At 35.5% G+C, this 15,159-nt stretch overlaps 1 protein-coding gene across 2 annotated transcripts; it reads right to left on the bottom strand.

Annotated features, from left to right (window-relative positions):
* On the bottom strand, positions 1-14,889 carry LOC103721803 (dihydrolipoyllysine-residue acetyltransferase component 2 of pyruvate dehydrogenase complex, mitochondrial-like). 2 transcript variants are annotated; one of them, XM_008812145.6, is made up of 20 exons: positions 14,640-14,889; positions 14,492-14,558; positions 12,904-12,997; positions 10,330-10,463; positions 10,147-10,244; positions 10,027-10,067; positions 7,171-7,226; positions 7,003-7,077; positions 6,809-6,901; positions 5,237-5,476; positions 4,992-5,064; positions 3,912-3,988; positions 3,734-3,819; positions 3,557-3,632; positions 1,655-1,722; positions 1,476-1,542; positions 1,304-1,399; positions 1,124-1,226; positions 624-719; positions 1-461 (listed from the first exon to the last, which is right to left on the bottom strand). In XM_008812145.6, exons 2-20 carry the CDS (start codon positions 14,528-14,530, stop codon positions 391-393), a joined length of 1,683 nt encoding a protein of 560 aa, XP_008810367.4. In that variant the 5' UTR covers positions 14,531-14,558; positions 14,640-14,889; the 3' UTR covers positions 1-390. The 2 variants fall into 2 exon arrangements, with proteins under 2 accessions (XP_008810367.4, XP_008810368.4); XM_008812146.6 differs by having other exon boundaries at positions 14,492-14,543; positions 14,640-14,871.
* Between the last annotated feature and the right edge of the window lie 270 nt (positions 14,890-15,159).

Here is a 15,159-nt window from a genome sequence, read left to right as displayed (position 1 = left end):
TAAATAAGGTGCATTCCTATTTCAGATTTATTTTATTTTGGCAAGGGGATAATATTCATAGAAAGATTCAAAAGGTACACCAATAGGTGCTACCAACCTGATACATCTCAAGAAAAATTAATAACATTGAGCAGATGAAAATTCTCGAAGCCCGGTCAGGTTTTGCCGCCCAACTTGGCCTCAGTTCCCCTTTAAACGAGGGTAGGTACCAAAAACGTTTTACAAACTTGGTCCGCCAGTATCGGCTCTGAACTCTAGGTTTTCAGATCCTCAAGGCTAATTTGTACCAACCACAAAAAGAAATGAGAAGACTGCAAAAACAAAAGATTCAGAAAAAATGGGGAACCTTATTTGATAAATTCTACAAAAATGTTTGATTCTGTTTTTGCTTCACAGTAACATGGAGTACGGGTTCTCAATGTAGCCCTTGAATGCTTTCAACCATTCCGCACCAATTGCACCTAACATAAGCACGGTAAGAGCCAGATTTGGCAATGTTAGATTTACCAATTTATGAAAATAGAAGCTTCAAGAACTTTCTTCCTAAAGAATTTCTCAAAATGAATAAATAAACAGATAAAGGTAGAGGCTATTATTATATCCTGATGTCAGGTGGCACATACCATCAATCACACGGTGGTCACAGCTCAATGTGACTGACATGAAGGAACCATACTCGAATTGATCAGGACCAGCACCAGGTATTACTCTCTTCTCAGCTGCTCCAACGCCCAAAACAACATTGCAACATTAGTATATATTACTACATCTTGTAAACACTGCAACAAAAATGCACGTTCTAGGAACACTAAACACCAGCTGAACCCCAGTATGGTTACTTAGATGTAGAACACATATTCAGCATTAAAAAAAAAAAAGAGTTTCTCCATCTTTCTAGAGCAATGAGCTCATGCTTTTGTGTCTGTGTGTCTGTGTGCGTGTAATCAATGAGCTCATGCTTAGCCTGGAGTTTAAATGTTTATAGAAATTAATCTTACAGGGTACCATGCCTCTGGAGAGGAATGTGATTAACGAACTACATGGCATCAAGGGTTTTGAGACCTGGTATACGGAGGCTAGTCATCAAAATGAACGCGATATTTTTTATGTCAAAACTAATTACCAGATCCAACAGCCAAGATGCCTGACTGGGGCGGATTTATAATGGCACAGAATTGCTTGATTCCAAAAGGACCTCCCAAGTTTGATACAGCAAACGTGCCTCCCTGTAAAATAGGCTCAACAATTCATATAGTAGAATCATAACTATTTCATACACATTCATGACATGTTTGGTGCTTACCTCATAATCTGCTGGCTTCAGACTGTTATCTTTGGCCTTTTGAGCTAAATGCTTCACCTCTTCTGCAATTGTAGATAGCCCCTTTTTGTCTGCATCCTGGGAAATCACTATCTTGTGTTACAATTGCACAAGTGAATGGAAATCCAGAAAGAATTAATGTCACACTAGATACCCTGATAACCGGAACAAACAATCCATTATCTGTTTGTACAGCAACATTAATATTCACGTTGTGATACCTGCATTCAGTGACTGGGCATTGTCAGGATAATTGTCATTATCACTTATTCTTGATTACATACGAGGAGAAAACATCTAAGATATATTAAAATCCAGATCCTGAAAACTTACTGACGGATGAAATCATTCATCCAGGAACTGTTACACTGAGGAACTTTGCGCAGAGCCAAAGCAGCAGCCTGTTGCCAAGGATGAAATAAGCTGAAAATTTCTTGTACATGAAAATTTTCAGAAAGAAGCCTTGTTCATTTGAACCTTAAAAAATCAACATTTAAAGGAGTTCATATGATTGGCTGTAAAATCAGAACAAAATTGAAGGTTTCTTTGAAACAGCTTGGAAGTGGTGGCACATGCTTCAAGCTTACTGTTTATTCTTGATATTATTAAAATGGCGTTCAAAATAACTGCACAGGAATTTCAAAAGTTCATTCTCCTTTTTCCACTAAAAATAAAAATAAAAAAAGGAAGTTGATAAGTACGACTAGCAACTATATTTAAACGAGGGACATGTTTGCATACTTGAATATCCCTTACTGAAGCTGAAAAGAAGTAAATAAATGAGAATTTGTTCTCCTTCAAGAGTAAACAACACTAAATTGGGACATGTTTGCATCAAACAAGTGAGACTATGAGATGGCAACAACATCTAATTAAGGCTCCTCCAGCAGAAGATTTCAGTCCTGCAGATCGATCTCCGATAAACTAAAAGATTAGGCTTTCAGAAAAGACACAAATGGAAACCCTTGTAGATACAAAAGCAATGGCTGATAAGTATTCTAATCTGTTACTCCTTCAACTCTGTTGGAAATATCCTGATCTGCCGCCCAAGCATTTGTGTAACCAATTTTTAATATCCTTTTCCAAAATATATTTGATCCCACCAGAACATTTTGAACTTTTGTTTTCTTCCAGACTAGATTTGTCTAAAACAGGCCAAAAGTAGCAAAATTAACTTTCGAAGATGATATAAGCAAATTATAAATCAAGAAATATTAGGAAAAATAATCCTCATCCTCATCCAAGCAATTGTTTTTCCAATAAAACGATGTTGGATATGGAGTACATGATTAATATAAATAAATATCGAAGACACGACAATACAAAATATACTGTCAAGTGTATTAGGACTCTTGGTAGTTTATGATGCTACTACGGACTACCAGATTTAACATAACTATATAGAATTGTTATTTTCAAAGAGCATAAGAATGTACCTCTTAAAAATGCATATATATCAATGAAATATTTTTTGAAATAATTATAAAGGAGACAATCATTTCCTTTGGAAACATGCCACAGTTGCCACCATAGGTAAACACCGTTTTGGCATCCCATTCTGTTCTGGTGGTCCTAAAATTTGAAACATGCTTCATATCCAACAAAATTCAGATCCAGGAATCCAGGATGCTCTAGAGCCAAACTAAGAAAAGCAATTAAAGTCATCGTTTGGTAGAAATATTTAGGGTTTGGTTGGGAGTCACACAAGTCATGTAAGTCTCCAGTTTCCTGTGTGCAACATATTTGCCTCCCACTTTAGAAACTAGACTAAAAAGGTTTCCAAGTCACTTGACATAAATTGAACAATATCTTTGTCACTGTATTTAACCATGGTTGAACATAACCACATATTATAGTTAACATAGCCGACAATGTCTTGTCATAATTGATCAAAGTTAAGCATGTTACTTTTCAACTTCTCAAAATTCAATCCTATCATGCCAAATACTGTGAAGTAAAGACCTTACTTCCCTGAACCCACCCCAGCATTTCTCATATTAGACAAAACAAACAACCAGCCATGTTGTTATCTTTGCTTTCTTTAATGCTTGATCTTATAAAACAGTCCCAATTATAGAAAGGGCAACTAATCCTTTTTTAAGCACACTACATAATCTGCATATCTTTTCATCCATGTGAAGTACTTAGCAAGTACAAATCAAAAAGCAATCAGCCCTATAGTATACAAGCAGAAAGCTCATTATAGTAGCATCACCATAGGTAGGTTAAGCAAACCTTTATGACGAGGTCATTGACAGAAATCCGTTTTCCACCAGAGGCTTCTTGCAAAGAATTAAGTTGGCCACGCAACCTGGGTATTTCCAATTTACCATCAACATAGAGTTTAGGGATCACCATTTATTTCAAAGAAAATGATAGCCAACAAGAAATTTTTTAAAGACGGATACTCACTCCATAAGTTCGTCAACACGAGTATCTACTGTTAAATAATAATGAGGAATAGTTTGCTTAGAGAGCAGCAAGCGAGAAGCAGTAACCTGAAAACAAGGATCACCGTACATTAGCAAACATTTCATAACAGAATAATTTGAACAGGTGTTGATATTGGCTGTGGAGCTGTTATATTTACTTTTCTTATCTGAGAATTTGGAATATCCACATAGGATAAGGCTTGCGTTGCAGCTGCTTCACCCTTAGCAGTAGATGCTTTATCAAGTAGACATGCACCATTAAGCAGAAAAGGGTCAAAATATATTAGATCTAAAAAAAAAAACAAAGCAGCCATATGATTCAGAGGCTTGATCTTTGACAGGTAGTAAGATACGAGTTTGTACAAAAAGAAATCATCCAACTTTTCATCAGAGAAAGGAAAAAAGAACTTAGTATTAAGATTTAAAATGTCTAACTAATGACCTATGACACTAACCACCACTAAAGTCTGAACAAAAATAAACATAAAAAAACAGTGTGCTAAATCATGTGTTAACAACAGAACTTCGAGACATGCAGAAAATGGATCTGATCTCCAACAAGATATAGTCTCCTGGTTTTTCCACCCATCTAATGATCAAGACATGCATGCTACAATGGAACTGAAAGGCATGTATATCTCAAAAATAATACATCAGCATGTTTAAATTTCGAAAACACTGAAGCAGTGTGTCACGCTAAATCATGTGTTAACAACAGAACTCGCAGAAAATGGATCTGATCACCAACAAGATCTAGTCTCCTGGTTCTTCCACCCATCTAATGATCAAGACATGCATGCTCCAAATAAAAGGAACTAAAAGGAATGTATCTCGAAAATAATACATCAGCATGTTTAAATTTTAAAAACACTGAAGCAGTGTGTCGTGACATCTTCTAGAAACCTGAGGGAAGTGTGACAGCATGCAAGCTTATTGTCAGAAGCAGAAGAACAGATTCATCTTTAATTTTTCTTTATTTTATTTACTGCACATATTGCACATGTCCAAGAAACTTTATTGGCGATCCTTTAAAATAAGGGATTTCTTTCAATACCTAGCTAACTTGCATCACTGGGACAAAAAGATCTAGACATCTGTATCACTATGAGATGAGCATTAAGTGAAAAATCAAATAAAATAAAATTCTTCAATCCGCAGATTCCAGCATACACACAAAAGGCACTCATCTTGCAAGAAAACAAGATTTAGATTTCCTGTTAATCCAGAAAAGGCCATACCCAAGTAATCTTCAATATCTGCTTTCAAAATGCGCCCATCAGGACCAGTACCTTTTATGCTTGAAAGAGGTACCTGGTTTGATACAGAAATAAAGTTATCAAAAATTAAAGACTATATGCTTCAGAAACAGGATTCACGCATAAACTGCTCATATATGATAGGTGAGAACCAACAACCAAATTGTTTTGGCTGGTGATACTCTTAGACTCACATCAAAAACTACTTTAGTAATTAAATGACTTACATTGTTATCTTCTGCTAACTTTCTTGCGAGAGGGCTGGAGAACATACGATCATCCGTATGAGAAACTTCTTCAGCCTTGGAAACTTTTGGTTCAGGAGCTTTAACAGGCTCTTGTTCCTCCTTCACAGGTAATGTGGGCTCAGATGGTGCCTTAACTTCAGCAGCAGGAGCAGCTGTTGAAACTTCATAATCTTTAAATTTTGCTATATCGTCCTCTTCTTCCACAGTTATAGCAATCACCTGTTAAAGGGATGTTACGTACAATATGCTTCAAAGAGAAATCACTTTTTTAAAAGAAAAATACTTTTCAGTTCTGAAAATAATTTCATGAAGGATATCATCAACCAACAAATTGCTACCCACAAAGGAAAAAATTGGTGTATAATTTAATTCAACCATCATGCCGTTAAATGGCTACTTGTTAAATAGTCTAGGTTGGACCCGCTCTATTAAGACACAGATTCATGATATTTGCCTTCTTTATGGAAGGCATACTTATGGGTCACAAAAGGTCGAAATGTTGATTATGTTGGCAGAAGAGGGATAACTAGGCAAGATCAAATTCAGGGTCAGCAGATTTGGAGGGGATTGTGTTTGCTTTCTTTCCACTACTATATATTACTTTTGTTGGCTTGACTGCAAGAATGTCATAAAGTTTTACAATTGAAAAAGACACGACTGAAAAGAAAAGGGAAAAGTTAAAACTATCAGAAAGCTGCTAAAATGCAACAAATGTTGCAAGAAAAGTCATAAAGAATCACAATAATGGTGTAACAAGCGCAATATAATGCATAAAAGTGTTAGATTTAAAAAATAGAGAATGCTAATTCTATGTTGTTAAGGAAGTAGAGAAAAATTGGAAGGGCTAGCTTATCTCAGGCATATATGCTCTGAATCAATAGGAACCTAGGACTTGGAAAGAAAGAGCCATACAAGGTACAGGTTTGAATTTCAAACATGTTACTGATCTTCTCAAATGTGGCATAAACGAAGAACTAAGTCAATGCACTGGCTATATGGATAAGTAACAAGGTTCCCTAATCCATAACCAAGAAGAAAACATGTCTTCATAGTAGCTTTACTGTTAAATAATAAGAAGAATTGGAGCTCACATCTTTAAAGATAAAGAATACAAAAAAGGAAAAAATTGTTAAGAATACACAAAAAAAAAAAAAAATTGTAAGTTCACCTCATTTACCATGTTGCGGACAGATAAGCCCCACACACTATCAACAAAATGAAATCCAGTGCCCAAAAAAAGTACATCAGTCTGAGCATTATTTGTTTCGTGTGATAAAAAACAGACCATTTGTCAAATTTTATTATGTTGTGACTACATTTTACCTTCGAAAACTGTTAACACCGCTGAATACCAAGTAAGCAATGCTAAAGAAACAAATGATAATAGATAGACCGAGGAACCAATTCATAGTACTACAAATATCACAGCAGTGAGAATGCAATTCCCTTAAAAAAGAACTAGGAAATTATAAAGAATCTAGAATAATTAAAATCTATCAGAACATTGATTTGGCTCAAAACTGTATTTTCCACATTTATTACAGTAAATACCTCACCAACTTTAATGTCTTTGGCCCCATCTCCACGTATTATTTTAGCAACATAGCCTTCTTCCATGCACTCCATTTCCACAGTAGCTTTATCCTAATACAGACATGGTCAAATTCTTCAGTTATGCAAATATACTTGAAGTATACAATAAGTTATGTGCTAAACAATCTGATAATTTAAATATTAAAACCTACAGTTTCAACTTCACAGAGCACTTCACCAGGAGAAACTTTATCTCCTTCCTTCTTCAGCCACCTAGCAATGTTTCCCTATAGGCAATACAAACAAGAACCATTGAGTTGCAACATGAACACTCTGTGAAAGAAGCCTTGGTGTTTGATATCTATAACAATTGTTCGTACCTCAGTCATGGTGGGAGAAAGTGATGGCATCCCAATTTCTTGATGTGGAGGTAAATCTGAAACCATGCATCCAACAAAATTTTAGCGAGTTCTTTTAGGTGCATCAACTACTTATTATTGTTAAAATACACAAAGTATGTTGTGGCACATGCCACATAATACAACCAAAGAAAAGGAATACATGAGTGCAAATGTGCAGTGAAAAAATATATTTTAAAAATTACAGAAAATTGAACCTTTTAGATGGAACTAGGTTACCTGGATCATTCTACTAGGAAGGGGCACTAGTGTTGTACACATATTGATACATGGACCAACAGTTGAAAGATTTTTTTAGATTCTTCTTGCAATGAAAAATCCAAGAATCATATGTATCAAATCCCAAAAATCCAATACCTTCAATTATTCTTATGCTATTTGCAACAAGCAGAACCAGTAGGCTATAAAGCATTATAAGAAAAATAAAATGTATAGAGGAAACCTGTAGATCTATCCATTAGACATATGATCTCGATATAGGGTTTGCATGGATATTATCTATTGATGGACTGCTGATGTCTATAACACATGTTCCTTATGTGGTCAAGCTGCCATTTTCTTGGGTACTATAAATGGTAGGTACTTTATACATGTGTGATTTGTTCCTAATTATTATACAAAGCATATCAATGTGATAGGAGAGATCATGATTTGCAAAACCGGTGTCGGAAAACAGATAAGTACTTACTGATTTGGTACGGAGCAATCAGTACAATACACGTCCCGTACAGCCTCCCAAGTCCCAACACTTTTTTCTTAATCCCAGCCATGGTACCACCCAAACCAAGCAGAACAAGTCAGTACTGGCAGTACAGGACAGTTCTGCTTGATTTACACCAGTAAGAACTGATTCAGCTCATAAACCAAGCTTAATCTCGGTATCATTCCAATACCTTACCAATATGGTATGGTATAGTTAGTACGAGGCAGTATGGATTGGCAAAGCAAACCTTAAGGGCGCCGATCTTCCAAAAAGCAAAAATATGAAGAAACAACCAAGTGAATGAAGATTTTATGCTATTCTTGCAATCTCCATTTCACAACCAATCAAGTCTAATTTCCTTTAGATTTAAAAGGTAATTAGCTTAGTTTGGTCTTCTTTTGATGAAAAGTTCAGATAAAAACCAACTAATTACAGATAGAATATTTTGTTCATCCACAAGCTAATGGTAGACTTAAAAGTGATACTAGCATATGCCCATGCCCTAAAATAAATTTATTTAAATATAGTTGAAAGAAGAATTTATATCATATAAATCTCACTTTTCTAAAAGGGATTTGTTCTGATCATTCATATAAATTTACAAAACAGAGTAATAAAAATATAAAATATTAAAAACTTTTGAAATAATGTGGAGGACTAGATATTGAAGGTTGGGATTAAAATAGGAGATAGAGATTTGAAGGGATAAGGTAGTTCGAGAGGGAAATAGAGATATATGCAGAATATGTTTGTGAAGATTAATTTTCTTTAGGTTTTAAAGGTAATTAACTTACCACAGTCTTCTTTTGAATGAAAAGTTCAGATCACAACCGACAGCAAATAGAAGATTTTGTTAGTCCACAAGTTCATGGCAGACTCATACTATTTACAAGGACTGAACTGCCCATCCATGTGTTACCCTATTTATATTACCGAGAATGCTGGTAGATTATCACCATGACTAAAGGGTGCATAAATCTACACTATCTATGTCAACTGATATTCCTATGCATTGATCTGCATAAATGCATATAAAAGCAACGAGCATCAGTCTATAGTCATACACGTGACAAAAGAACAAACCCTGTGTTGTAGTGTTAAACTCATACCCAGCTGTCCTAGATAATTTTGTTTCCATCTGAAATGAACAAGAACTCATTCCTTTCCTTTTTTGGATTTAAGAGTCCAATCCACATGTTTGACATGGTCAAAACAAAAAAATATTATTTGGAAATCAAAGGTAACCATGGCCCATAATCTTCTTGCAGTATTGTCAATATGTTTATGACACCTCCACAAAAAATTGTGGCTAATGCGAACATATAGTTGTTTCCTAGGGCTTACTATCATGAAGTTTTGGTTGTTTGTGTTTTAAATAGGAAAAGATAACACATAATTGTGTGATATTAATTCATATTACTTGAAACTATATAATGCAACAGTTAGAAAACTTGCAAAGAAAATAGGACAAAGTAACTAGGTTGGTCAATGTTTCAAAATATTGAATAACATAGTCTATATTAATGTGCCAATTGCAAAAACATTTTTATGGAGTAGCGAATCTCTCAATGACACAATAAGTATATTTTGCTCACCCCTAAACAACAAGCACGATACATGACACTTCAATTGTTTTTAAAAAAATAAGCAATCACAAAAAGTCCACCAAAGCTTATCAAGCTATCAATGCTATTTAACTAATTGACTTTCTTTGGTCACGTAATTCTTTTTAAAGAAAACTAATGCAACAGAGTACAATCTAGTAATTAGAAATTAACCGAAAATGGCTAATTAAAGGAGTTACCTACCAAATAATTTTTAATCATATATTTCATACTGGTTTTTTGTATATGGCACTCATAACATCCCCAACTTTTTGTTGACTAATCATCTACAGCTGCCATTACAATCTTCTAGAGCATATCTCAAACATGTGGAATACCAACAATCTTTTGGACACGTAATATACCACCCAATGTCATACTACAACAAGGACATCTTTAGATCCAAAAGCTCAAGTTTAAGATAAACTAATACCAGAAAATCAACGTCTAACTAGAACATGAAAATGAAGATTTAAAAGCCGGAAAAAAAAAGAAACAGCAAAAACATACCTGAGTTGCTTGAGAAACATCTCCTTGGAGCTGCCTGCATACTAAGGAATGGTAAAGCTATCAGAAATCTTTTATGGTGCTAACAATAGGAAACAAAATGGCATAAAAAAATTCACAAACCATGACAAAGTGCTGTTGAACCCCATGCCAGCCATTGGAATACTCATTTTGGTTGCTCTTCTAGAAATGCTGGTCTTGACTAGCCCTAGAGAAGATATCTAAATAATTCAAGAATAACACTTAGGATCAGGTCAAGCCACTAAAGAGAAACTAGAAAACAACAATTTTGCCAACAATCATCACCTTGAAGACATCAAGGTCTTTTATGCTGCTTTGGCCTTCAAATCTGTTGGTTTTAAATGGAAAGCCTCCAACAAAAATGTTTGAATCTCCATCCCTATTTTTATGCAAACCACACTGATGGCTCCTTGATATATCTGAAAATATTATGAATCAACATTTTTCAGTTTGTTGTGACATCATTAAACCATAATGTTAGCATATCATAAAGCCATAATTGCATTTGAGTTGCATAATATACATGCAAGCTTCATATTTAATGCAAGATAAATCATTAATTCTACATAATGGAGATTTGGCCACTTTTTCAACACCGTCTATGTCATCCTTGCTTACATCTTAGTGTGACCTGAAAGGCAAAGGTAACAAAATTTGGGATGTAGAGAAGGGTAGGTTTTGTTCTACAGAGTTTGATGGATTCTTGTCCAGATCAGTACTAGAGTCATGTTAATCAAAATCTTAGGGATTAGAGAATGACTGTCGGATGATCAATTTACTTGAACAAGTGAAATGGATGGCACAAAAAGGTTTGAAAGAAGAGTGCCGACCAGATCTGTTATCATTCTGCCTGAAAGAATAGCTAATGAACAAAAAGAAGAGTCTGAAGACCAGTCCATTTTTCAGAGTTGACCTTTTTTTAGATTTGGGTTTGGATAAAAAACACGAGGATAAGCTGAAGGAAAGGAAAAACGATAAGGGGAACATCTCAACTACAGGTCTTTTCATTCTTCCAGTGTTGTAGAGCTAACTTTTAAAATAGCAGTTGATTTTCCTGCATATACAGGAGGGCTAGTTGAACAAAATCTACAGTCTTTGTCATGGACCTTAACTCAGTTTATTAAATAAATAAATAAAATAAGTGAAGTATTCAATCCTGCATTTCCCACACATACCACTTGAGAAAACATGAAATGAAGGAATAATGACTAGCTTATTGGTACTCCCTTAATATACTTAATGCTTGAATATGTCTTTTTGCCTCAAAAGTTAAAGAAAAAAAAGTCCCAAATATAGCCATCATCCTGCTTTCTAATGGTATAGCTTCAAGTTTTCGATTGCATCAGGTGCTTCTTCCATTGCAATAAACTTGTCTGGAAGTCTTACATAGTCCAGAAATCTCAACCATTTGGGATTTATGGTCAATAGAAATATTTCTAGCAAACATGAAATCTAAGGCATACGGTCATCATATTTTTTTTAATCAGCAATCTGTGCACCATACCATGATATCTGAAGGAGTAAGAGGTGGTTCTGGCATTTGGCTTGAAATTCTAATCAATATAGCGATGATTGCTCCAAAGGAATGACATTGCTATCACTGGGATGGAGTCCTTAAAGCATTCTACACTTACCAACATATAAGGATGTCAACATATTATGGCATCAACATAAGTTGATCAAGTACAGGAAATCATGCTAGCTAAGATGAAGATGCTATTTCTTCTTGCTTCATGCTCAACTATTCCGATACTTCCAATGGAATGTTCTCAATACTTGTGAATGATTATTTTATACAACTTTCTACGCAAAATTATCGTTGCCTTAAATACACCCTTGTGCTCCTGCTCCAACTCATCTTCAAGCTTTTACGTGGATATAAAAGTTTGCACCAGAACTGTTTCTTTTCTCTAGGGCTCGTTTGGTTCGCGGGAAACATTTTTCCTCCTACGAATATGATTCCTGGAAAGCAGATCTCTAGGAAGAGGATGCCTAAAAAAGTACTTTTGGCATGTTTGATTGACAATGGAAAAGTGCAGATTTTCAGAGTGCTTATGTTTGGTTGACCATCTACTTTTCTCAAAAAGTTGTGTAATTCTTATTATACCCTTAATAAAACTTAGGTCTTTAATGCCTCTTTAATGCTGAAGGATTTTTTTGAAAAAAAATAAAAAAGAAGTGATACCCGAATTACGGAAAAGTAACTTTTCCGTATTTCTCATGGGAAAGACTTTTCTATGAAACATGAGAATCATATTTCCATAGGAATACAACTTTCCCATCTCTCTCCTTTGAAAACTCCAACTAAACAAGAGGCATCTCATTACTTTCCCGTTGACTACACTTTTCCTCCTTTTTCCGCAAACCAAACGAGCCCCTAATATTCTCGGATTCCAGCAAAATCATAGAATTTCCTACAATTTTGAACCTAAATAATCTAAAAACAGTTGATCTCTGCAAAGAACAGAATAAGTGATTTTGAGTAGTTCTTAGCTTTACTTATGAACAGGTGCCAATTTGTCATTTTTAGTGGTCAGACTGCCTCTCATTCAACATGATTCTGAGTGTAATAATAGAATTGATAACCTAATAGAATTGATAACCTAAGTGGTGAATTGTTGTCAAGCACCATGGTTATTTCGCTTCTCATGCAACCAAAAATACCAAAACTTATTGATTACTTGTTTTGGATGTCTTCGAAACCACCACAGTTACTAAAGAACCCAACCCCTTTCCTATTTGCCCACTTAATAGTTAAATAGAAGAAAACACTACAAAATTGATTGGGCAAAATACATAGCACTACTAGAGGAATCAAAAGCAAAAAAAAGAGGGAATGATTGATGGAATTGCCCATACCATCTCTTTTTCCAACAAACAGACCAGCATCTTTAGAAAAATAACGACCAAGAACAGCAGGCTCGTTTTGTAGAGCATACTGAGCATTCCCTAACTGCAAATATCAGGAAAATAGAAACATAAGCACCAGGGATTGAAAAATAATGAATATTTCATAAATCACAAGAAAACTTCCGAATAGGCTAACCTTGCAATCCTAATATGAATGTTGGAGTCCTAATAGGGCAGTCCATGCCATAAAGAAATACCATTTATTTATTGAATCATTTTAACTAAGATGTAAGTGAACTGAAAATAAGGTTCCAACAACATGGAATAGCAGTAACAGCAGCAGAATAATAACACCATCATCATAATCATCATTAAAGATGCTTCCCTTCAGAATCTAAGTTAAGAAAGCTCCATGGAATTATTATGTGGCTTTCCAACTAGCTCTCAACCTAATTCAAACCTCTAAGAAATGATGCCCACTTCCTAGCAAAGAAAACAGCTTTTAGCAAAAACATGCTAGCCACTAGCTCAATAAGCCCAATTAGCATGTAGCTAAGGGCGGCAAAAATTAACCGGATCCAAAAAACTTGACCCAACCCAGTCCTAATTGGGTGCAGTTTGGGTCAAGAATTTTTTAGTTAGGGTCAGGTATAGCCAAATTTTTTGACCCGAACTTTAAATGGGTTGAATATGGATCAAAGCATTGACCATTAGGTCTGGTTGAGTCACAATCTCAGATAAGAATTTTTTTAGTAATCGATCTTTTCATTGATGCTAGTTGTTTAAATCATTTTTGATATTAACCGATAAGAATTATAAATATTGATAGGTTAGCATAGATTTATTAGAGATTGACTCTTACAAAAGAGATTAGGTTAGAGTCCAATGGGTGACATGAAATAACCCATGGTTGGGTATGGGACAAGAGGTCTTGAACCAATGTCAGTCGGGTCGGGTCGGGTCGGGTATGAGTCTAGATTTTGTATGTTGTTGTTCTTACTTGACCCGACCTGAACTCGAACCAACCCGGCCCATGTCCACCCTTACATGTAGCAAGACCAATCTTGATGGTTGCAGTTTAAGCTGATGCTACTAGCACCTACATGAAGGAGGAGCATGACAGTGTTCGATATAGGGAACCAAGATTACCTCTAGGGAACAGATTATAAGCCAAAGGAGTCAAATCGAAGCACAACCCCCAAATAACAATGACATTTAAATCCACCAGTGAGACATCACCTATTCAGATCCATAACCATAGTAGAACAGATGGTGAAGGAACCAGAACCAGTAACACAGGACTCGGTGCGACCTATCCCAGCCTTATCGTTGAAAAGTTCTCACATTAATAATGTTCAAAATTTATTTATATCTAGTCATTCTAAAGCATCTTCCTGCTCCAAACTAGTAAAAAGAACTCATCCCAAAAATAAGGAGCGATAAAAAAATCCAAATGCCTCATGGCACGCAAAGATTTCAATCGGAGCAGGAAGAGTTTTACTCAAATAAAAGATTAATCTGTAAAAATGATCAGAAAATCAGAATATTTCAACCAAATCCAACCCAAAGAAGCCTCAAACCGGATCAAAAAAGAGACCTTGCGAGAGTGGCGCAGAATCCTCGAAGCAATCGTCATGATCGGATCCAATCTGCCGATCGCCAATCTAATCGGTTAAAAAATCCAGTCAGACTATCCAAGAAGGAAGAGAGAGTGAGCGAGAAAGAGCGAGAGAGAGGGAGCTGACCCGAAGCAGCAGCAAGGCGAGAGCTCTGGAAGGAGCGTTAGAAAGAGAGAGGGGGTTTGGTGGGAAACCGGGAAAGGAAGGCGGCGAAGGTGGGAGAGAAAGCAGCAACGGACGGGCCAGGATTTGGGAATGGGGGTGGAGGCGGGTTTTATTTATTACAAGAAATAAAAGAACGGAAGTGAAATGGAGCCGGGTACGAATTTGATACTGCGGTGGTCAGCCTGGGGCACTTGGCTGGCAGGCGTGTCTTGGTCAAGAAAGTATACTGAAGACTGGTAATAATACGCCCAAAAATTTCTCTCGCTGGCTTTGATTTCTTAATTGATTAGTTTCAAAAAATAAAAAAATAAAAAAAATAAATTCCCTTCTAAATATTAAATTTTATATAAATATTCTTTCAAAATTAATATTTATAAGTATACTTTCGTAAAATACTTATTTTTTATCATTTTTCTATTCTTATTTTTGCATATGTACCCACACCATCTAACATCGTTAAAAAATTAATGGTATCAAATTA

This window comes from Phoenix dactylifera, chromosome 16 (genome assembly GCF_051530095.1).
Source record: "Phoenix dactylifera cultivar Ajwa chromosome 16, Ajwa_hap1_PhDact_Kaust_v1.1, whole genome shotgun sequence".
Taxonomy (NCBI): domain Eukaryota; kingdom Viridiplantae; phylum Streptophyta; class Magnoliopsida; order Arecales; family Arecaceae; genus Phoenix; species Phoenix dactylifera.
Note: the sequence above shows the minus strand (reverse complement) of the source record. Positions and strands in the feature narration are given on the sequence as shown.